The 23,433-nt window shown below is 40.1% G+C and overlaps 1 protein-coding gene across 1 annotated transcript in view; it reads left to right on the forward strand.

Moving 5' to 3' along the window:
• Window positions 1-23,433, forward strand: part of gfra4a (GDNF family receptor alpha 4a) — a 413,106-nt gene that overhangs the window by 236,299 nt on the left and 153,374 nt on the right. Inside the window, exons 2-4 of the mRNA XM_039751932.1 lie at window positions 3,728-4,006; window positions 9,276-9,356; window positions 9,816-10,161. Of these exons, the coding sequence (XP_039607866.1) occupies window positions 3,728-4,006; window positions 9,276-9,356; window positions 9,816-10,161 (706 nt within the window). The remainder of the gene's footprint in view (window positions 1-3,727; window positions 4,007-9,275; window positions 9,357-9,815; window positions 10,162-23,433) is intronic.

Here is a 23,433-nt window from a genome sequence, read left to right on the forward strand (position 1 = left end):
AGTTCATAAGAGATAGACCTTTCTTGCTATAACTAAGATACCGTGTGTTAATTGAGTCCGTTGTTTATTAGAATAGCTCCCAGTGCTGGCAGGGACTAAAAGACCCATTAACAGCATGAAAATGGGATAAGCATATAGTTTTCTGAACGTTTAGAAATGTTTCAGCTGTATGACAGGGGTTAAAGAAATTAAACAAAATATAAGCCTTAAACCGAACTTTACTTTTCGTACAATACCTGTCATTTCTTTATTTTTGTATGAAGTATTGTACTTTGAATTTTTATTAAAGCTTTTTAAAATGAAAATATTTTGTCTGTGGAATCATTTTGACGTGTCAAGCTTTTTGCCAGAATCCCATTAAGCACGCTGAAGCTGCAGAACTTCAGAACGCAGCTACAATTTTTCATCAGGCATGGGGCAAAAAATGCAAAATACATGCAGTCAGTGACCAGACCAGGATTTGAAGCCAGTGCAGGACCCGCTATATCCTAACACAGGGTCACGGGGGTCTGCTGGAGCAAATCCCAGCCAACACAGGGCACAAGGCAGGAAACAAACACTGGGCAGGGCACCAGCCCACCGCAGGACACACATACACACATACACACACACCAAGCACAATTTTGAATCGCTAATGCATCTAACCTGCATGTCTTTGGACTGTGAGAGGAAACCAGAGTGCCTGGAGGAAACCCACGCAGACACAGGGAGAACATGCAAACTCCACGCAGGGAGGACCCGGGAAGCAAACCTAGGTGTCCTTAGGTAGCAGCACTACCCACTGCGCCACCCTGCCGCCCTATACTGTATATATAGTTAGTATTTTGTTGCTGTGTCCTGAACAAGAGGTTTTCTCCTCAAAACACGTTGGTTAGATCTATACGTCCTGTGATACTGATGGACAGGATTCCAGTGACACGTTGTTTGGGTTTCCTAAATGCATTGCCCAATTAGGCTTTCTGATTACTCTTTTTACATTTCGGCTTCTGTATAATTTAAACTGATTGGTTCATTCTATTTTGCTCACACTGTTTTTTTTTTTTGATTAATCTATTTGTTCTGTTTTGTCACCTTGTATCGATCTTATGATGGGTACATAGTTATTATTTTTTATTTTTTATATATGTCACACAGATTTTTCTTGGCACTTACTATACTACTATGTTTTCTTGATATGGGCTGTTATGTTGGTTACTAGACATGTTAGATAATTTAAGAAAAAAAGGGGGTATTACATATGTTCCTGGTTATACCTTATATTTTGTATTTATATTTGTATTCTTGTATAAAAATATAGTTCAATATAATTATTTGTCTATTGCATTTTGATATGTATGCTGTGCATTATTAATAAAATTCCTTATTACAGTGTTTTATTTCTTTATTGTATACTATGCTAAGATATAATTAAATTTATATTTCAAATTATCATGTATTTGTTAGATTCTGCTTACCCTTCTGTGTAATCACATTATTTAACAACCAGCGATAACCTTAACGGAGGATCTGCCGATACTAGACACAGTATGTTCTAAGTTATAGATCAGGCAGGGGAACTCCACCCTCCGTCTTAGTGAGAATCTGTGTGTTTAATAGGAGGTCTGTTTTATCTCAAGAAATTTGATAGAAGTGACCTAACATGATCCATTTTCTGAACCTACGTATTGTAACTCAAGGTTATGGGGTGCTGGAGCATTTTTTTTATTGAGCCTCTGTAAAGAATATCTATCTATCTATCTATCTATCTATCTATCTATCTATCTATCTATCTATCTATCTATCTTTTGTGGGAAAAGAATGCTCATCCCAGCCAGGGATGAGCTTGGGTTATTACCTGGACGGGAGGCCTGAGAGGAATGATGGACGGATTGGCCAACTTGGTGGAAAGATAACTCTGTGCCCAGCCAGTATAAAATAATGGATTGGAGTGGTTCCATTCCCCCATGTGCTAGGCAGCAGTGATCCTCATATGAGAACCCAGTTGGGACACCTACAGGGGTGTTAGGGAAATGAAGCCCGGAAGTGCAGTCCTGTAGATGTCCCTTGGGGTCGATAGAGGGTGCTGTTGGGGAAGGACAGCCTTACTTTCCTGGAAGATCTTCCTGGAAGATGGGGCGTGTCTCCAGAAGCATTCCTGGGTTATGGCATAAAAAGATGCCCGGTGCCATACATGGATGAGTCATAGTCAGGAGGTAGTAGGCAAAACTCAGTGGAGGTGGAGAAGAAGGAAGAATCGTTGGCTTATTGTGATTTCTTGTATAATTGTGGATTGTTATTGGGAGGATTGTGAAGAGGTTCCTGGCAAAGGAAAAAAACTCCATTATTTTACCCTACCAACATGTGGTGCTTTGCTGGGTCTGTGGTTTGCAGCTCTTGGGTGCCCCCTTGTGGTTTCATTATCATATATTGACTTTTGCTATGTATCTATCTAGGGAGCAGACATCACCCGTAGGGTGGGTACAAATCCATCATGGGGCATCTTCATTTATATAGTATCTTACAATAGTAAACACTGTGTACAGAGCTATTGACACAGATTTGCTCAGGGTCACAATGGTGGAATAACCTTGTGTTCCAGCCACACTTTTGCTTGACAGTACTTTTTTCAGGAAGTTACAAAATAAAAATATGTGGTCTTTGAATTCCAATATTCTGAATGCTTACAAAAATATTCTTGAAAAACCTCATGAAACTGTAAACAGAGAACAGTTGGTGAAGCACTGATGGAAAATCACGTATCTATTCGCCAACTCATTTTAATTCAGGGGTAAGGGATTTTCATTATCTAACTGGTACTAATGAGTATTGAGTATTTGACGGAACACATTTAGGTGTCCCATATACCAAAAGAAATTATTTAAACTATATTAAAATCAAAATGTAAAGTAGCTGGAATGAATAACGAGGACCGTTCCTACATTTGTGCTAAAGTGTTGTGTTTGTGACAGAGTGATGGAAGCAGATGGAGAATAATTTCTGCCAAAATATCAAAAATTAAGTCTATTTTTCAAAAAGTAAAAAATCAAATGGTGAACAATGAATAAATGCATGTAGCCAAGGGAAAAGGAGGTGAGGGAAAACTAAAGAAAGACTTCAAGTAAAATGCCTCTTAATTTCTTCATTTTTCTCTTTACCCTTTAATTAGTTTTATTCACTTTTGTAACTTCTGTTGAAGCAGTTACTCTTAGGTTGGTGGATCTTATTCTGAGTTCATCGCTGCGTAGGCATTTTGATGAGGCTTCATCAGTGTGAAGGTGGCTGACATCCACCAGTTTATTTTAATCCCTGACTGATACATTTGTGGGCACTCGGTTCAATTTTACCTTTGTAGACTCCTCCACGTGTCTCTATCCCCATGCTTTGCCATCTCTGAATGACGTCTTATTTCTTTCATTTGCTTTTTTCATATTATTGTACTTTGTAAAACTCTTTCTGATCTGTGAAAACATGAGTGGTTAGCATTGCTACCTTATGGCAACCTGCCTCTGTGGAGCTCTTCACACCAGGGCTGCTTCCTGGTTTAAGCTAGATGATAATCACCCAGAGCCCTGTGGCCAGTGAGAGGTCACCTACCTTTGTAAAGAAGACAGCCGAGGAGGGGTGAGGAGTAAACTCCTTAGGGCACCTAAAACGCCAGAAACAGCCATGCTGGTGACTCTAAATTGCCCTGTAATTGATTTGATTCCTGTTGCCGAATATAAAAATAGACTTCTGTTTTCCATTGTAGGTGGTGTCTGGGTAGTAGTCAGCTCCAGTCGGGACTGCCTACGGGCGGGAGAGTTCTGCTCAAGTGACCCGACTTGCAGCCCCCGTCTACGCACTTTACGGCAATGTGTCGCAGGTAACGGCAACATGAAGCTGGGGCCTGGAGCTCGGAATCAGTGTGAGAACGCCGTGGCGGCCTTGCTGTCCAGTCCTTTGCATGGTTGTAAGTGCAAACGAGGTATGAAAAAGGAAAAAAACTGTCTTAGTATCTACTGGAGCCTGCACCAGTCCTTCCTGCATGGTAAGTATACTTGTTAGGGTACATTTTAAGCAAAAAGAAGGAGTCCTTGTGCATTGTAGTTTATATTCTGAAAAGAAACACCAGTCTGGTTTGCTCTTTGGCTAGAAGTAACAGCAAAGTCAATGTAGCAATTCTGAAAATCAGTATGGAAAAATGCTAATAACCTGGGCAGGATCAAATTTTTTTAAGAGTAAAGACAGTGACTGTAAAGATCTTCCCAGAAATTAAAGATCTTGAAAGTTCTTGTTAAAAAATAAGCATAAACGTCTTAAAGGCAAACAGGGTCCTTAACAAAGGGATGTATTTAATCACCAAATCTGTTCATATGTATTTCCCATTTTCATAAACTCAACTCTGATAGGTTTGGACCTGCCGTATGTCAGTGGGTTTCTGCACATCATTGCAATCTGACAAGTCAACTTCAAAGTGACCAAGGTACACTAGGTCAGATGGAGACTCTGTAAGACCCATAAACAGAATTGACCTTTGGTTTTACGCTTTTGTTTTCTTTCATGCATTTCCTAAAAATGGATTTGTTCCATTTTTGGACATCTTGAATTAGTTTTTGTTAGTTTTCATTATTTTACTGTTATGATGGAAACATTAACGTATCCCCTTTTTGCAACAGCTGTCGATCTTGGATCTGCTATTTTATGTTTGCTGTGACCAGATTATTTATGATAATGATGTCTGTCATCAGCCTCATAATCGGATGGTGTCATTCCATATGATGGCTTCATGCAGCTCTCAGTAAAGACGGTGGCTCACTGCATTAAGCATCCTAGCATAAAATTCAAGAGAAAAAATCTGTTTAGTATACTTGTGCTATGATTGGTACCTTTATTAATTTTGTGAGTAATTATAGTTTTTTTGGAGTTACAGAATTCAATTTGGATGTTGCTTTCTTTCTATTATATTGTTTTGTTAAAGTGTTAAAGTGTTTTTTTGTGCCATTTGGATTTTGACCATGAAGGTTGTGACGCCTAATGTTATGGATATGAAGGGTTAAGAGGTTACTTGTAATGCCCCTTCTCTAACCAAATTTGCAAAACGTTTGACTTTTGCTTTCATTTTCTTCTTTATGAGTTTTGCTTCATGATTTGGTTTACTCAAAAGATAGGACTGCTCTTCTGGTTATGACATTGCATAGTTCTGTAAGTGTTGCTGTTTTTCATCTATCTATCTATCTATCTATCTATCTATCTATCTATCTATCTATCTATCTATCTATCTATCTATCTATCTATCTATCTATCTATCTAACTAAAGAACATCAAAATCAAAATCAAATTTGGGGAGCCACCCTATAGACCAGGGGTCCTCAATCACGGTCCTGGCTGCAGGTTTTCATTCCAGCCAGTGTCCTAATTAGAACTCAGTCCTTGCTGATAATGAAAGTTGGTGTTTAACTCTATGCCTTGTTAGCGTCTTTATTCATCCATCCATCTATCCATTATCCAACCCGCTATATCCTAACTACAGGGTCACGGGGGTCTGCTGGAGCCAATCCCAACCAACACAGGGCACAAGGCAGGAAACAAACCCCGGGCAGGGCGCCAGCCCACCGCAAGGCACACACGCAAACACACACCAAGCACACACTAGGGACAATTTAGAATCGCCAATTCACCTAACCTGTATGTCTTTGGACTGTGGGAGGACACCGGAGCACCCGGAGGAAACCCAGGTGTCTTTATTCATCAAATACAAATTTTCATTTCTTTAATTAGAACCCTTTTATTTACTACTAAAGCAATATGTTTTTTGGGCTTAATTTTAGTTCTCTTGCCTGTTACCATTCAGAAACCATAACTGCCTATTTTAGATTTTAGATGCTGAATTTAAGTTTTAATTGTTGCCTGTTTTCTTAATCAGTCATTAGTTAATAATGAGATGCAGATGAGCAATAAACCTGCAGCTTTCCAGATAACGTGCTTACCATGAAGTATCTGTGATAAAAAATGTTTAGAAATAAATGAGAGAGGAATTGGAAGACCATTAAGTTTAGGTCTATTCTGGTCCACAAAAGAGTAAGATAATGTCCTCACTGAAGGAAACTTTAAATGTAATTAAAATTGCTCTTGGATGAATCCAAGCATTAACATGCTAAATACCAAGTTTCATTATCAGCATGGATTGCTTTCTAATTAGGAAACAAATTAGAATAAAAACCTGAAGCCACTGCGACCCTCCAGGACTGTGATTGAGAACCCCTGCTGTAGACTGTGAAACAATTTGCAAGAAACAAGTACTCATAAAGGACTGAGTCTTTGTACACATGATACTATGGAGAAATGGCAGGTAGGTCAGTTTAATAGTAGGAAGGCAGGAAGGGCGTGTTTTAGGACAGGAAGTGGAAGTGAGATCAGGATTGGAGGCGGAAGTGACATTTTCACTTGGGTTTTCCTTCTGGAGATCTGTAGAAAGAGAAGAACAGGCACTAGAGCTCATTGCCAACCATCGGTCCAGCATGTCATTACCCTGAGTTAAGCATTTTGATTACATCCCAAGCACACGTGTGTGACATGGCACCCCTCCCTAAGCCCAGACTCAGCAGCCCAAACTAAGAGGTGGTAAACACAAGAAAGAGCATTGGCATTGGCTTGGAGAGAGGCCTGGCAATAGACGACAGAAAACCGATAAGGCTCTAGCTCCAAAAACCACCTTGTGACTCGTGGATTACACATCTATCTATCTATCTATCTATCTATCTATCTATCTATCTATCTATCTATCTATCTATCTATCTATCTATCTATCTATCTATCATATAGTGCATTTCATATCTATCTATCTATCTATCTATCTAGCTAGCTATCTATGTATATGTGTGTGTTTATTTACTTGATTTTTGTTCTTTTTGCATCATTGTGACATCATTGATTTTTTAAAAATTTATTCTATGTGTATATCTTCAACTATTAATTTTCACTAATTTGTTCACTTGATGTGCACTTTTTTGAATTTAGCTGTCCCGCGCTTCCACATTTTTTGTGGTATTTTCCTTGAATATATGAATTTACAGTAATTACTATCCAGCTCACACTTTTCATTAGTCAGTTTTTATTTTAAGCAGGGCTTTGACTACCCTGATGGTGTGATAACAACAACAACATTTATTTATATAGCACATTTTCATACAAACAGTAGCTCAAAGTGCTTTACATAATAAAGAATAGAAAAATAAAAGACACAATAAGAAAACAAAATAAATCAACATTAATTAACATCGAATAAGAGTAAAGTTCAATGGCCAGGGGGGACAGAAAAAACAAAAAAAACTCCAGACGGCTGGAGAAAAAAATAAAATCTGTAGGGATTCCAGACCATGAGACCGCCCAGTCCCCTCTGATACAGATTACTAAAGTAGATCCAGCAGAATTCTTTAAATTTAGGGGTAAATCATGTACTCAACAACAGTGGAAATTAAGCGGAAGTGCATTTCAAACTGAAAACATGAAGCATTTCTTTATGCAAAGAGTTGTGGGACTCTGGAACAAACTACCGAGACATGTAATTGAAGAACAAACCTTTGACACCCTTTATGAAGAGATCTAGATGAGATATTGTGACAGCTTAGCTATTAGCTAAACAAACAGGCTTGATGGACTGAATGGCCTCCTCTAGTTGTTACATTTCTTTTGTTCTCATGTCCGCATCCCCTTCAAAGGTGCATTACCACTACCTGTGAGACAGAAATGAACAATTCAGATTCTCTCACCCAGACCTGTTTTGACTATAAAAGCAACTACTGCACTTTATACTTTATTTGGCTCAACTCTCTCACAAAGAATCCTTTTGTATGTCCCCTTACTTTCTTAATCATGTTTACTTGTTCTATAGTATTTTTAGGACAAACAATCATTTCATGTCCTAGTATTTCTGATAACATGCATCATTCATACTATTATCATGTTTTCCTATGAGTATTCTCAACTCCTGAGCCTTCTCAGCCAATTTAAACAGCCTAAGGCAGGGCACAGAAGTGATGATATCAGGGTGATCCTGCCTCCTGGGGCTCCATCCAAAAAGAACAAAGCTACATTTAGAGAAACAGTACAACAATTACAAAAATTATATATGACATCTACAAACGTAACATAGAGACACGATTAACAGAAATACCAATGACACATAAAATACACATAACTTTGAACAGACACATAAAAAAATATTTTTTAATAATATTTTAAACAGTTTTTAAACTGTTAATGTTTCCACTTATATTTCAAACTAATTACACCACCTTTGCTCCTGAAGAGACTAATTTTCGAGTCACTTTCAAGTGTAACTGTCATTGTGCTCCAGTTTAAACATTCTCCTTACACAGTTTACTACCACCAGAGACATGGCCAAGCCTGGTTTAACTTTATATTTCTTCTTATATTTCTTATACCTCTTGTTCCAAAGCATCCTGGAACAACCCTAAACATTTTGCAATATGTTTTTCCCAACCCACCTAATAATCCTACTCTCCTAATTATCTCTCAGTAGACACAACACTATCATTTACTAATTGGAATTTCTAAAATTCTGTCTTTCATAAAATAAATACTTTGAGTCATCAATAATGTGGGGGCCAAACAGGAAAAAAAAACCTTATTTAATGGCAGGTAAGGAGAGAATATGGTGAGTAAATATGGTATATTGAACTAACTGTCCAAACTGTGGTGTGCATTTAACAGTTCCAGGGGCTGCATAAGTAACACCAGTAGAAAACCTCTGATATAGAAGAATAGAATAAAAATAAACTTTAAAAAGAAAACACAATAAACAAAGCTTAAAAGTCATCGTATTGTGTACATCTTCCAAATAGTTACAAATATGGGCGCTGAGCAGGCTCCTGTCAATCATGGAGCATCCACTGCATCCACTAAACAGGATCATCTCCACACAGAGGAGCAGCTTTAGCGACAGATGGCTGTCACCATCCTGCTCCACTGACAGACTGAGGAGATCATTTCTCCCCCACACAATGCGACTCTTCAGTTCCACCTGGGGGGGTAATCGTTAACATTTTACAAAGTTATTGTCTGTTTGTTATACCTTCATTGTTATCACTCTTTAATTTAATATTGTTTTTATCAGTATGCTGCTGCTGGAGTATGTGAATTTCCCCTTGGGATTAATAAAGTATCTATCTATCTATCTATCTATGCTAATCTTATGAAGTAAAATATTCTAAAGCCCAAAATATTATCTATAAGTAAAAAAATAATAATATTTACTAATTTTGCATATTTTCATGTCTGTTTTTCTTTTGCTGTAGGAATGAATCTAGTGGAAAATTCCCCCTATGAACTGGTGGACAAAGGTTTTGACTACGTAAGGCTTGCTTCCATTGCAGCCGGTGGGTATCTTCTTGAAAATTTAGTTTATTCTAAAACTCAAATCCAGTTCCCCCAATCACATGTTGTTAAAATTCCATGTTCATTTCTAACTGCGTTTTGTTAGAAAAGCTGAAGAGTTATGGCATTATCTATAGATTAGTAGCAGGATGGTTGTCAACTCAAAAAGTAGTTTTGGAGAGAACACAATGCAAAATATTAATAAATAAATTAGTGGAATTAATAGCTAACAAGCAAAAAAATATAAGTAATAGAATGAATGATGAAGTCCAACAGAATCTGATATTTTTCCTTTGACTTTATTTGCATTTTAAATATGTCCTTTTTTCATTTCTTTCTGATGTAAATAACATGTTGTACTTTTGAATGTCATACACATTGACCTGTAAATCATTGCCATAGCACAACTGTTCTGGTGCTTGTGCTTGTGCCATGCTTGAGTGGTCCTTTTTATTTCCCAGGTTCTGAATTTGGAATGACTCCTGTCAATCGCTGCTTGGATGCGGCCAAGGCCTGCAATGTGGCGGAGGTGTGCCAAAAATTCCGCACTGAGTATGTGTCAGCCTGCATCAAGCCTTCTGTCAAGCCCGGCTCCTGCAATCGGCCCAAATGCAACAAGGCCCTCCGTAAATTCTTCGACCGAGTGCCTCCTGAGTACACGCACGAGCTTCTCTTCTGCCCTTGCACTGACACGGCCTGTGCAGAACGCAGGCGACAGACCATCGTCCCTGCCTGCTCCTATGAAACAAAGGAGCGGCGCAACTGCCTGGACCTGCTGCAAGACTGTAAAACTGACGTTATTTGCAGGTTAGTGAGACCCGAGCAGACGGAAATGAATAACGGTAATCTCAGATATCCTTATGATTGAATATATAAAAATGTAATGCGCATTTAACAAAAGTACAGCAACCAGAGCAAGAGTTGATGAATGATGTCGATTTGTATGTAAAAAGTGAATCCGACCAATTTGTTTAATATGTACCATAATTGAATTAATGGAATTGCTTACAAAAGACAAAATAAAGGACAGGCTGTCCAGTCAACATAAAATCTAGATGGGGTGACGGGTTCTCAATCAACGTGATTTAATGAAGAAGCAATAAAAACGGCAGAGGACATTTTTGTCAAAGCTTTTCCCTGTGAGTAAATAAAACCCACGGGACCACCCATACATCAAAGGGTCTGGGTGCTTTGCGTAAATGGAGGCAGAAGTCACTCAGGCTACATCCGCACAACTACGTTTCCATTTAACAATGGTGTTTTAAAATGAAAGTGATTTCACGCTGAAACAAACAAAAACACATATGACATAGATGTTCACCTACACTGCAAGTGCGCATCGGTGGAAAAATCCTTAAAGGAATAGCAACACTGCCGGCCACAGGATCTATTGCAGAATGAAAAATTATTTGCCTTTTGTGCATATATGCTGCATTCAAACTGTACAAAACACAATTTAGATGCATACAACTAAGCAACACAATAAATGCCATGGAAAGCAGCTCTGTCAATAACCCTATTTAAATGGGATTAGTCTTACACTAGCAGGTAAGGTAAAGTCATTTTTACCAGAGGATTTTCATCTCGCCTGATTAGCTCATGTCAGTAACTTCACTGCACGTTTACATCTCAGTAAAAATTACAAAGACTTTCACCTTCTGTAAAAAGTCCGTAAAAAATAACCTCAGGCTTAACCAGCCCTGTGAGAATCAACATGTCAGTAAAATTCCATCATTGGAGCGATTTGATTGGAACTAAAGGTACAAAGGTCCTCTGGTAATACTTACATCTCCCAGTGCCTGAAGATGGAAAAAAGAGCTGTCGGTGTACTTCTTGTTATATCTCCTCAAAGGTCCATTGACACTCTGATATACACAGTTTATTTAGAAAAACGAGTGTGTAGGGCTGTCCCCCTTGGAGGTGCAAACAGACACATTGTTCTTATAAATAAGGACTGCTAATGTGACCTGAAACTGACGGTACGCATACACTAACTAAAGAGAGCAGAAAAATGCTGGCACAGAGTGAAGCACTGCCAACAAATCTCTTGCCTTACCACATCTACTGGTGTAAAAAGTAATGCCGTCTGAACCCAGCTGAAAAATTACAGATGTTCTACAGTAACTATTACTTTACTAATCCTGTTCAAATAGGGCTCATGTCCGGTATGTTAAAATACGTTTTTCTTCCATTAAGAATGAGACCTTGTAACGAGCAGGAACCAATCAGGGAAGGGCTACATAATAAGCATAAACAAATCAGAGCACGATTAGAGTCTGTATTTTCAAAACTGTTCGTTTTTACCCATCCGCACTGCAACAGCGAGCCAGCGTTTCAGAAGTGTGCGTGTTCTAAAGCCTCAATTTCTGTATGTAAAAGATGGCGGTGTGGTGTGGACAAAATGCAAAAACAGAGACCAGTGTCTGTATTTTTATTAATTAAATGTAGTAGTGTTGACGTAGCCATAAACACTGAAACTAAGTTTAAGACATTAAAGTTACTATACTTGCTCTTTTAAAATTATGTAAATGATTTTGATAGAAATGTTACCAATAAGTTACATTAAATTACCAGATAATTTGGTAAAAAGTAGAGAAAATCTATCCCAATGGGCCCAGATAGAAGATATAGATGGATACGTGACAAATGAAGTTGAACTCATTTTCAAACTACATGTGCTAGTGAACTCATCACTATTTGACGGCATACACAAGAGGATAAAACGTTTGTGCTCTGAGTGGATTATGAGACAAAAGTGTTTCTGCTTAATCGGTTTATTGTGTGCTATTTTGGTGTCAACATTACAAGAAAGATTTAACAATGACAGAAAATGCTCAAATATGGCTCAACTAGTTCTATGACTGTTAGGAGGTATGAGAAAGGATTGAAGGAGACATGCATTTTAGGCAAAGAACAACAGGAATCAAGAGGAAGTGTGCTGGGAGCATTTCAAATTATGGAAAGGAGTAAGTAAGTAGGAAGTAAACTTACTTTAGAGTCCATCCATCCATCCATTGTCCAACCTGCTATATCCTAGCTACAGGGTCATGGGGGTCTGCTGCCAACACAGACAACACAGGGCACAAGGCAGGAAACAAACCCCGGGCAGGGTGCCAGCCCACCGCAACTTTAGAATCCTTTCAAATATAATTTACAAGCGCTAAGGAACGGATTAAAGCCATTTAAATAAATTCCACAGAGCTGTTTGAAAAGGTTTATTCCCATTGAGAGCTGCTGACATGGCTTAACTACAAAAAAATAAGGGAAATACTTGAATTAATGAGGAGATTGAAGCCCTCTGTGTAGATTTTAGATGATCAGAACTGCACTAAGATACTGAATGTGTTAACTTGTACATAGAACAAGTTCAAAAATCTTACTTGCATGTTTCCTCAGAACAGTGACAATAACACAATGTCATAAACGCACACAGATACATTGAATGCATTTTGTATACTGTATATACAATATATACAATATGCTTATTTACAAAGTATCTCTTATGTTACAATATTTGTCCTGTATCAGCTACCAGAAGGGAGAAGTGATAAAAGAGACTGTGTGGGATGGGCGAGTTTTATAATGATCCTGTTTTATTCTTCTAAGGCAGCAAGCTCTGAATATGTCCTGAACAGAAGGCTGCCGGCTGTATTCTGTACCACTGAAGTTAACAAGTAGAGGAGTTGAAAGCTCCTCTTTAGGGATCTCCAATCACGACCTGAGATTGACTTTGGAGAAGACTTATTTTGGGCCCATACTGATTAACACATTTTATATATATGTGTTGGGTTATTTTATGGTTTTCTTATATTATGTATATGAGATCAGTTAATGTTTACAATCTGGTTTCAACAAATGTTATTTTTTTCCAGTTCTGCTTCCTTGCAGTAGGATGCATCACGTGACTTCGATCATCGCATCCATTAATGTCACCCATTGTGACAATATAAATGTACGAGGGATCACATTACACATTATCTCTTGGTGGATGAAAATGTCTTAAAACCCAAGACTTAACAGGCTTAGCATCCGATTTCGATTTTGGGTTTTGACTTCCTTTGATTTTGTTTCTCATTTTCTCCCTCTTGCTTTGGTTGCCTGATCGCATGTCTTTCTCTTCTTTGACTTGGTTTGCCCTTATTGCTACTACTACGATTCTTGGTGCACATCATTATCTCTTTGTTATTTTTATCTCACAATAATCCTTTTACATACAGTAATAAGGTTGTTAATTTCTATATGTTTGTCTTAATATTCATTTCTTATAACTGATACCTGGCTGGCATTCATGTTAGTAGGAACTTACACAACATTAGAATATTAGAACACTCTAGACGAGAGCAGGCCGTTCAGCCCAACAAAGCTCGCCAGTCCTATCCACTTGTTTCCTCCAAGAAAACATCAAGTCGAGTTTTGAAAGTCCCTAAAGTCTTACTGTCTACCACACTACTTGGTAGCTTATTCTGTCTATGGTTCTCTATGTAAAGAAAAACTTCCTAATGTTTGTGCGAAATTTACCCTTAACAAGTTTCCAACTGTGTCCCCGTGTTCTTTATGAACTCATTTTAAAATACAAGTCTCGATCCACTGTACTAATTCCCTTCATAATTTTAAACACTTCAATCATGTCACATCTTAATCTTCTTTTGCTTAAACTGTAAAGGCTCAGCTCTTTTAATCTTTCCTCATAATTCAACCCCTGTAGACCTGGAATCAGCCTAGTCGCTCTTCTCTGGACCTTTTCTTGTGCTGCTATGTCCTTTTTGTAGCCTGGAGACCAAAACTGCACACAGTACTCAAGATGAGGCCTCACCAGTCTGTTATAAAGGTTGAGCAGAACCTCATTGGACTTGTACTCCACACATCAAGGCGCTATATAACCTAACATTCTGTTAGCCTTCTTAATGGCTTCTGAGCACTGTCAGGAAGTCAATAGCTTAGAGTCCACTATGACTCCTAAATCTTTCTCATAAGGTGTACTCTCGATTTTCTGACCGCCCATTGTGTATTCAAACCTAATATTTTTACTTCCTATGTGTAATACTTTACATTTACTGACATTAAATTTCATCTGCCACAAATCTGCCCACGCCTGTATGCTATCCAAGTCCTTCTGTAATGATATAACGCATTCCAAATTATCTGCTAATCCACCTATCTTGGTATCATCTGCAAACTTAACCAGCTTGTTACTTATATTCCTATCTAAATCATTTATATATATTAAAAATAGCAGCGGCCCTAGCACTGACCCCTGTGGAACACCACTTTTAACATCGGCCAGTTCTGATGAGGTTCCTCACACCATCACCCTCTGCTTCCTGTGTCTGAGCCAATTCTGCACCCATCTAAAAACATCACCCTGAACTCCCACTTCTTTTAACTTGATGCCCAACCTCCCAACCTTATCACCTTACCTTTAGCTTATGTATTTTTACAGAACTCAGTTTATTTTTACAATTAGATCACAGGCTGGGGTGGCACAGTGGCACAGTGGCACAGTGGGTAGCACTGCTGCCTCACAGTAAAGAGCCCTGGGTTCGCTTCCCGGGTCCTCCCTGCGTGGAGTTTGCATGTTCTCCTCGTGTCTGCTTGGGGTGCTCCGGTTTCCTCCCACAGTCCAAAGATTAGGTGCATTGGCGATCTGAAATTGTGCTTGGTGTGTGTGTTTGTGCCCTGCGGTGGGCTGGCGCCCTGCCCAGGATTTGTTCCTGCCTGTGTAGGCTGGGATTGGCTCCTGCAGACCCCCGTGACCCTGGGTTAGGATATAGCGGGTTGGAGAATGACTGACTGACTGACTGACAGATCACAGGCTAAATGATTGGCTTAGGGTCAAACAATGAATCAGTAGTGGGCCTGATGCTTTTGGTCAGTGTGGATTGTGTATTAGACAGGATTCAAACCTATAAATGAACAGCGCTGAAAATCAGCAATATTTAAGTGGGCAAGTTCAGTGGTGCACTGAGCAGCAGGAAGGACAGCTGTGATCACAAGTCTGCTGGATAACATAACCAAAGACCCCTGCAGAGGCCCACCTCACTTCATTATGCATGTCTATAAGTAAGCCAAATTAAAACACAGTAAGGTTTGTTTAATCTTGCAAGAATGAGCAGAGAAAAGTATGATAACAAAGCCATTGTAAAATTAATCATAATAAGTAAGAGCATGAGATAGTTTAAGAATAGTAAGTTTTGTACAACTACTTGGCATAACTGAATCCTACCTAAAATATTTTATTCTGATTGATTACATTTATTAAAAGTCTGCCATGAATGAACATTGTAAATAGATATTGTAAAATTATATGCAGCGTGTGGCATCTTACAGGAATTTATGTATAATTCACACAAGCTATTTTCTAAAGGAGATTTTTTTAGAGTACAGCAATAAAAATATATTACAATAGTGTCTATTTTTATTAGTTTCATGTCTTTGCAATCTGTTTAGACATGAATTTTCTTTTCCTTTCCTCTGTTCCAAACTAACATTATCTTAATTTGTTTTGTATTGATATTGCCTTTACAATGATATTTTTGCCTCAGGTTATACTGCTAGGCTCTACCAAAACAGTCCAGACATTTTTCAGGTAAGGAAGACAGACGGTTTAAGACAAGGCCGATCTACTGACTGATCATGACACTTCAGAGGGGTGACATGTTGTGTGTTGATGTTGTGATTCTAGTACCACAAAATAGCAAATATGGATGAGGCCTACAAAAAGACCCACAAAAACTGGCTAGAATCCTGACTGGCTTGCCCATAACACATCTTAGTTCAAGGCAAGCCAGAGTCAAGGAAAATTGGAGACTTCAAAATGAGGAACAGGCTTTTAAAGTTCAAAAATCATAAGAAATGTCCCAAGATATAGCCCAAGTCCCACATGAGGAAGGATGACTGTAAACCTCTGGCTTGTAGATGACAGGGCAAACAAAGAATCTTTATAAAATGTTAACAAAAGGGAAAAACTACAAGAAAACAGATCAAAGGAGCAAAAAGAACTTGCAAGAGGTAATCCTAAGGCAAACAAGACATTGTAAACCAAACACTGAAGCAAAGATAATAAAAAAAACATGAAATGGCGATACTCAATACACTCTGAAAGAAAGTTAAATGAACCACAGGAGGGGGAGTCGCTTTCTCAGCTTGCTTTTAAAGGCTGGGGATGGTCCCTTAGCAGCCCCTTGGGGTCCTTGCCTAAATCACAAGCAACATAATGATGTTTATAGAAAGAGTACATGAATAATTTTAAATGCAACAAAAACAAGAATATGTTAAACAAAGATGAACAGATCAATGTTAACAAAGATAATCATAATAAATTATCTAAACTGAAAAAATTAACAAAAATGAAAAAGAAAAGGAAAAAAACATAAACAAGGGAAGAAAATCTCGCTAAAACATAACTGATTCGCACATGCTCTGCACATGACAATCCTATAAATCAGTGTTTCTCAACCTTCAAGTATTTGCGACCCGAGTTTTCATAACAGTTTTAATCGCGCCCCCCCCCCAACATTTTTTTGAAATGTACAGTAGATGCATATTTTATTATACCTACTTAACTTTTTTCGACATTTATCTAACTCTATATTTATTGCAGGGTTCGTAGTTAGGAGACCTGGGTTCGCTTCCCAGGTCCTCTCTGCGTGGAGTTTGCATGATCTCCCCGTGTCTGCGTGGGTTTCCTCCCACAGTCCAAAGACATGCAGGTTAGTTGGATTGGCGATTCTAAATTGGCCGTGGTGGGTGTGTTTGTGTGTGTCCTGCGGTGGGTTGGCACCCTGCCTGGAATTGGTTCTTGCCTTGTGCCCTGTGTTGGCTGGGATTGGCTCCAGCAGACCCCTGTGTTTGGATTCAGCCGGTTGGAAAATGGATGGATATTTATTGTTCTAGTATCAGAATGTAGTTTAAGTTAATTTGTTTTGGTTTCAACAGATGTTTTTTTCATATTTTTGACTATTGTTTTCTTTTTTTTCACATCTTCAGCCCCCCTTTTTGTTACTTCGCGCCCCCCTAGGGGGGCCCGCCCCACAGGTTGAGAACCACTGCTAGAAACCTATAACTACTATTAAAAGAGCAAAAAATGATAAAATATATATCTATGCACGCATATGCATTCTTTAACACTATATACTGTATACTGCATATTGTTTCAATTTCAGTGATTCAAATCCAGTGTCCAGTCTTTTTATGTTTGGAGTTTGTCCATTCTCCTCATAGCTGTGAAGGATCTCCTTTGGGTACTTTTGTTTTCCTGCAACATCCTCAAAGACATACAGTTCAGGTTAGCGGGCAATTCTTAAATTACCTCAGTGCGAGTATGTGGCATTCTGTGATTGACTGCCATTCTGTGTCACCCTGTGTCATCTACTGCCTGATTAGGCAGGTAACCCTGAATTAGGTTAAGCAGATTTAGGAAGAGTGGCAATAAGGTTCACGTTAATTAGCCATGCAAGTAAGAATTTAAATGCTATATATGAAAACAGATTTATGGGACCACATACAGTGACACCTTTTCTGGCCAGCAGGGAATGCTATTGCTGCAGACTTGGGGCATTCATGATTCTAGGAAGGCTTGGTGCAATGGAAAGCATTAAGTTTTAGTTGTACGGGCATACTGGAAAAAATATCCAGTCTGCTCCTTTCCAATTCCACCAAATAGTGATGGGAAACAGGGGGAGTGCTACCAGTGTGTCACCAGGTTCATGAGATCCTCTGGGACCCTGGAAGTGATTCAAATTAGATATCTGGAAGTAGTCACTGCACCAGGATTAAAAGATTCTCCATTCTTCTGAACTAGCTAGAGGAGCTCAGATTTGGGTGGCAATAATGGGCAGGAGTTTTGCTGCTGGGTGGAATGAAGATAATAAAGAGGTGATAAAAGGCTAGTATGGTAGTTTAAGAAGGCCCAAAAACCACTGGATTCAGTTATTTCTTTATTTTTTGGTGCTGGATCATTACCCTGCTGTATGTACTCTTCCCTTTGCCTATTAAACCCTTTCATTTGTGGATATTTTGGATTCCTTTGTTTGTATCTGGGCTCAGAGTCTGCTCACAAAGGCTGTGACAATAAAGAAATCTGACTCAAGTGATGTCCATTATTATGGAAGTATAATAAAAGGACCACAGCCAGAGCACTATAACACAGGCTTTATTAGAGAAAGCCCCAGACGTATTCCAAGGCAAGAAAAGTACAAACAAGAAAATGGGAGCTAGTCTTTCAGGTGACAGCAAGATTATTATCCTTTACACAATGTCTGCTGAAGGGACTCAGACTGCAGGCTGTCAAGCAGTCAAACAATCCTTGGGCCAGACAGATAGAGATTAGGGAAGATAGCTCCAGAAAGTATTTCTTACCCTAAAAGTGATCACTGGCTGGGCCTTAAAGATCCCCTCATGTTAATGCACTAGTGAATTTGTAGTCAGTAGCTGACATAGGACAAGTATTCTATCTTGTGGGAGGAAATCCAGACAATGGATCATAATGAAAGGTTCTGAAGATGAGAGAAAGTGGAGAGTTTGATGATGTGTGGTAGTGGGAAGTAGACTAGCCAACCTACTACTGAATTTGTTTGGCATTGAAAACCCCAGAGACTCTTCTCTAACTGAATTTGCAAAACGTTTGACTTTTGCTTTGATTTTCTTCTTTATGATTTTTGCTTCATGATTTGGTTTACTCAAAAGATGGAACTGCTTTTCTGGTTATGCCATTGCATAGTTCTGTAAGTTTTGCCATTTTTCTTCTATCTATCTATCTAAAGAACAACAAAATACAAAGGAAAAGGTTTGGGGATCCACCCTGTAGACTGTGACACAATCTGCAAAAAACAAGTTCTCATAAAGGACTGAGTCCTTGTACACATGTAACCATGCAATGAACCAAGGAGAAATGGCAGGTAGGTCAGGACAGGAAGTGGAAGTGAGATCAGGATTGGAGGTGGAAGTGACATTTTCACTTGGGTTTTCCTTCTGGAGGTCTGTAGAACAGGCACTAGTGCTCATTGCCAACCATCGGTCCAGCATGTCATTACCCTGAGTTAAGCCCTTTGATTACATCCCAAGCACACGGAACCCCCCTATGTCCAGACCCAGCAGCCTGAATCAAGAGATGGTAAACACAAGAAAGAGCATTGGCATTGGCTTGGAGAGAGCCCTGGCAATAAATTACAGAAAACCGATAAGGCTGTAGGTCCAAACACCACCTTGTGACTCGTGGGTTAGACATTTTTTTCACAGTCGTCCACTGCGGAGCAGCATGGTTGGTGACTAGGGTAAACTCACGGCCTAGGAGGTAATACCTTAGCTGGGTGACTGCCCATTTGATCGCCAGAGCCTCTTATTCCACCGCCGCATACCTTGTTTCCTGGTCTAACAGTTTCTGGCTCAGGAATATGATGACGTGTTCAACACCATCAACACTTTGGCTCAACATGGTTCCAAGTCCTGTGTCCAAAGCGTCGATCTGAAGAATTTAAGGACAAAAAAGTCAGGAGTTTTCAAGACAGATGCTGATGATAGGGCCTGCTTAAGGTCATAAAATGTACTGTCCGACTTTATCGTTCCATACCACACTGTTAGTGGCTCGCTTCTTTGTTATATTAGACAAGGGCGAAGTACAAACTGGTGGTAGTATCTTGGTATACCTAGAAAGGCTTGGACTGCCTCGTGGTCTTCAGATGGGGCCATTTCACTTCTGAAGACTGTGGTCTAACTGTACTCCTGCCCACCACATAGCCCAAATATTTGGTTTCAGTTAACCCAAAGAAATATTTCTTGAGGTTAATTTTGAGACTGGCTTCACCAAGTGTTTGGAGCCAATCCTTGATGTCCTTTATGTGGTCCTTCCATTTGCTGGAATAGATAACTATATCATCTAGATAGGCAGCACTATAGGTGTTGTGGGGTCATAGCAATTTATCCACCAGATGCTGGAAGGTTGTGGGGGCACCGTGCATGGGAAATGGGGGCTCAATACTCCCCATGTCCACTTGGACAGCTGATCACTGTATTTACTTTTGCAGAGTCCGTTATGGTAATTTGCCAGTACCCTTTCGACATGTCAGGAGTGGTCAGGTATTGAGCATCTTCGTGTCACTTGAGGAGTTCATTCACTTGGGGCATTGGATATGCATCAAATTGGGACACTTCATTAAGCTGACAGAAGTCATTGGAAAATCTCCAACTCCCGTCAGGCTTGGAAACCAAGACTATAGAACTAGACCAGGGACTATGACTCTTCTCAATCATGCCCTGCTCTAGCATACACTTGATTTTGAGTTCCACTTCAGAGTGTTTTGCCTCAGGAAGCCTATAGGGGTGTTCTCTGACGATTACCCCCAATTCTGTCACACTATCATGCTCAGTCATAGAGGTCCACCCAGGTTTCTCATTAACCATCTCCAGGCCAGACAGGATGGCTGTTTCCAGCTCCCTTTTTTGGGGGGATTGTCAAATTAGGACTGAGGTTAATGGAGATTTTTTGAATGAAGAGGGAACACGGCTGACTGCAGGAGGGATCTGGTTCCCTATCCTTCCACAGTTTCATAAGGTTTATGTTATAGATCCGTTTGCTCAGTCAATGATTGGGTTGGTTAACTAAATAGTCGAAAAGCCCCATCCTTTCCTTAACCTGTTATGGGCCCTGCCAATGGGCCAATATTTTGAAATTGGAGGTGGACATGAGAACAATGACCCAATTCCCCAGTAGAAACTCCCGGAGGGTTGTGCTATGATTATAATACTGGGCTTGTGCTGACTAAGCCTTATCCATGTGCTCTTTTAGGATAGGTCAGATTCTGTCCAGGCTATCATGTAATTGCACAATGTACTCTAATATGTTAGTGGAAGAGAGGACCTCCTCCTCCCATCCCTCATATAGTATATCTAACATGTCGTCCATAAAGTAGTTCAAACAGGGAGAAGCCTGTAGAGGCTACAAGGACTTCCCAGTAGGTAAATAACACGAAGGGAAGTAACTGATCCTGGTTCCTTCCATCCTCACAGACCACCATGCGCAACATCTGTTTAAGTGTCTGATTGAACCTTTCGACCATACCATCGGTCTAGGGGTGGTAAACAGAGGTCTTTAGATGTTTTACCCTTAGTAATTTGGCCACCTTCCTGAATGTCCCTGAAGTTAAAGGTGTCCCCTGGTCTGTTAAGTCTTCCTTAGGTATGGTGACTCATAGAAAGAGCCCTACAAGCTCCCCTGCAATTGTTTTTGCATGAGCTGTTCACAAAGGGGCAACCTCTGGATACCAGGTAGCATAATCAACAAGGACCAAAGTATATTTATGTTCTCTGGCTGAGGGTTCTAAGTGTCCCACGAGGTCGACTCTGACTCACACAAAGAGAATATCAATGAGGAAAAGAGGAACAAGAGGATCATGGTCCCTCTGAGGAATCTGTCACAGTTGGCATTCCAGACAGGAATTACAAAAGCAACAGACCTCCTCATTTATTCCAGGCCAGTAGAAGCAGAGTTTAATAGGTGTATGCCAGTTCACAGACCTGCTGCAGGAAAGTCTGTGGAACTAGCAGCAGTGCCCACACCTCCCCTTCGTGCTCTGCTACATGGTAAAGAAGGTCATTATTTATTATAAAATTGCATCCCTTGAGGCATAGGATGTTGTGTGTGCTGGCCATTTACCAGGGCAACTGCATTTTTGAAAACTTATGGGTGTTGTCATTCAATTGCTCCTGCTTAAAGGAGGCCTACATTGAAAGTGCAAAGTAGAAAGAGGATCAAGGCCAACTTCATTGGGTAGGTTTTCTACCTACAGTGCTGCTCCGTCATCCTAGTTTGTTTCGGGGGATGACATTGCAGAATTGACTATGTCACACTTAATGGCTACATGATTCCTCAAAGCCGGTAGTAAACATGGTGTGGAGGCGGTTGGGGTCGAGTTATTCCAGTCCATTATCAGACTCCACCTCAATTTAGGAGTGTATTTTTACATACCGCTTTTACTATCAGACCAGTCTCGCCCCAGGGGGACTTGATAGGGCAGATTAGGAAGGACAGTGACTGTGAACATCTTTAATGAGCCCTCAAAGTGGATCACACATGAGGCGGACCTATACCAGCGGATTTTGCCATCAATGAAGGTCAGAGTGGTCCTACCTTTCAGCCACTGTAGCAGTACTACAAAACGGTAAGCAACAATGGAAATGTTACTCCCAGAAGCAATCAATGCCATCACTTTATGCCTGTTTACCAACACCACTCCTGGATAGGGAAGAGACAAAGGGTTAACAAGAGCACAATACCTTTCTTCCTTAGCCCAAGTGCAGTCCATTGGCTCATTGAGCCGCTGTGCCCTACCTCCAAGCACTTGAAGCAGCGTGGGGGGGCTTGGTTGCTTGTCATTAGCCCTGACAACGTACTCTGTGCTGCAGCATGCGGGCTTGGGTTGGCCATCATGGCTCTGTTGGGTCTTTTCTGACCCTTCTGATTGGCAGGCCACACGATGGCACTTCATCACCTTGATTAAGGCTTCCATATTCTTGTACGGTTGCCTCTGGACTGGATGGGCAAGATAATTAGGTAGGGCATTTACGAGGGTATTGCAGGTGAATTGTTCCACCAACTTCCTGATGTCATTTATGTCTGCCCTTAGTCAGAACCCAGTTTTTCCCAGATCTCAAACGCACGCACTCGGTTAGGTCGCCCATGGTCGAACCTCCAGTTGCAGCACTCCCTCACCTGCTGGTTTGTGGTCACACATATCTTTTTAGGACTTCCATCTTTAGTATGTCATAATCAGCGGCCTGTTTCTCGAGGAGATCATAATAGGCCCACTGTGCCTCACCCTTCAAGTATGCCACCAATATGTTAGCCCACTCTGCCCACACCTACTGGTGTCAGGTGGCAATGTGCTCAAAATTAAAAAAATAGGATTTAACATCATCACTCTCTAGGAGTGGTAGTAATACCTGGGATAAAGCCCATGCCTGATCTTTTTTTGCCGCAGCCAAAACCTCCAACTCCGCAAGTTGAGTGTGGTACTCTCCCATCTGGATCTTTAGATCCTGTAGCTCCATGCCTATGGTTGTAAGGACGGAACTCAGGTCCTGCTC

Source organism: Polypterus senegalus, chromosome 4 (genome assembly GCF_016835505.1).
Source record: "Polypterus senegalus isolate Bchr_013 chromosome 4, ASM1683550v1, whole genome shotgun sequence".
In the NCBI taxonomy this organism is placed as follows: Eukaryota; Metazoa; Chordata; class Cladistia; order Polypteriformes; family Polypteridae; genus Polypterus; species Polypterus senegalus.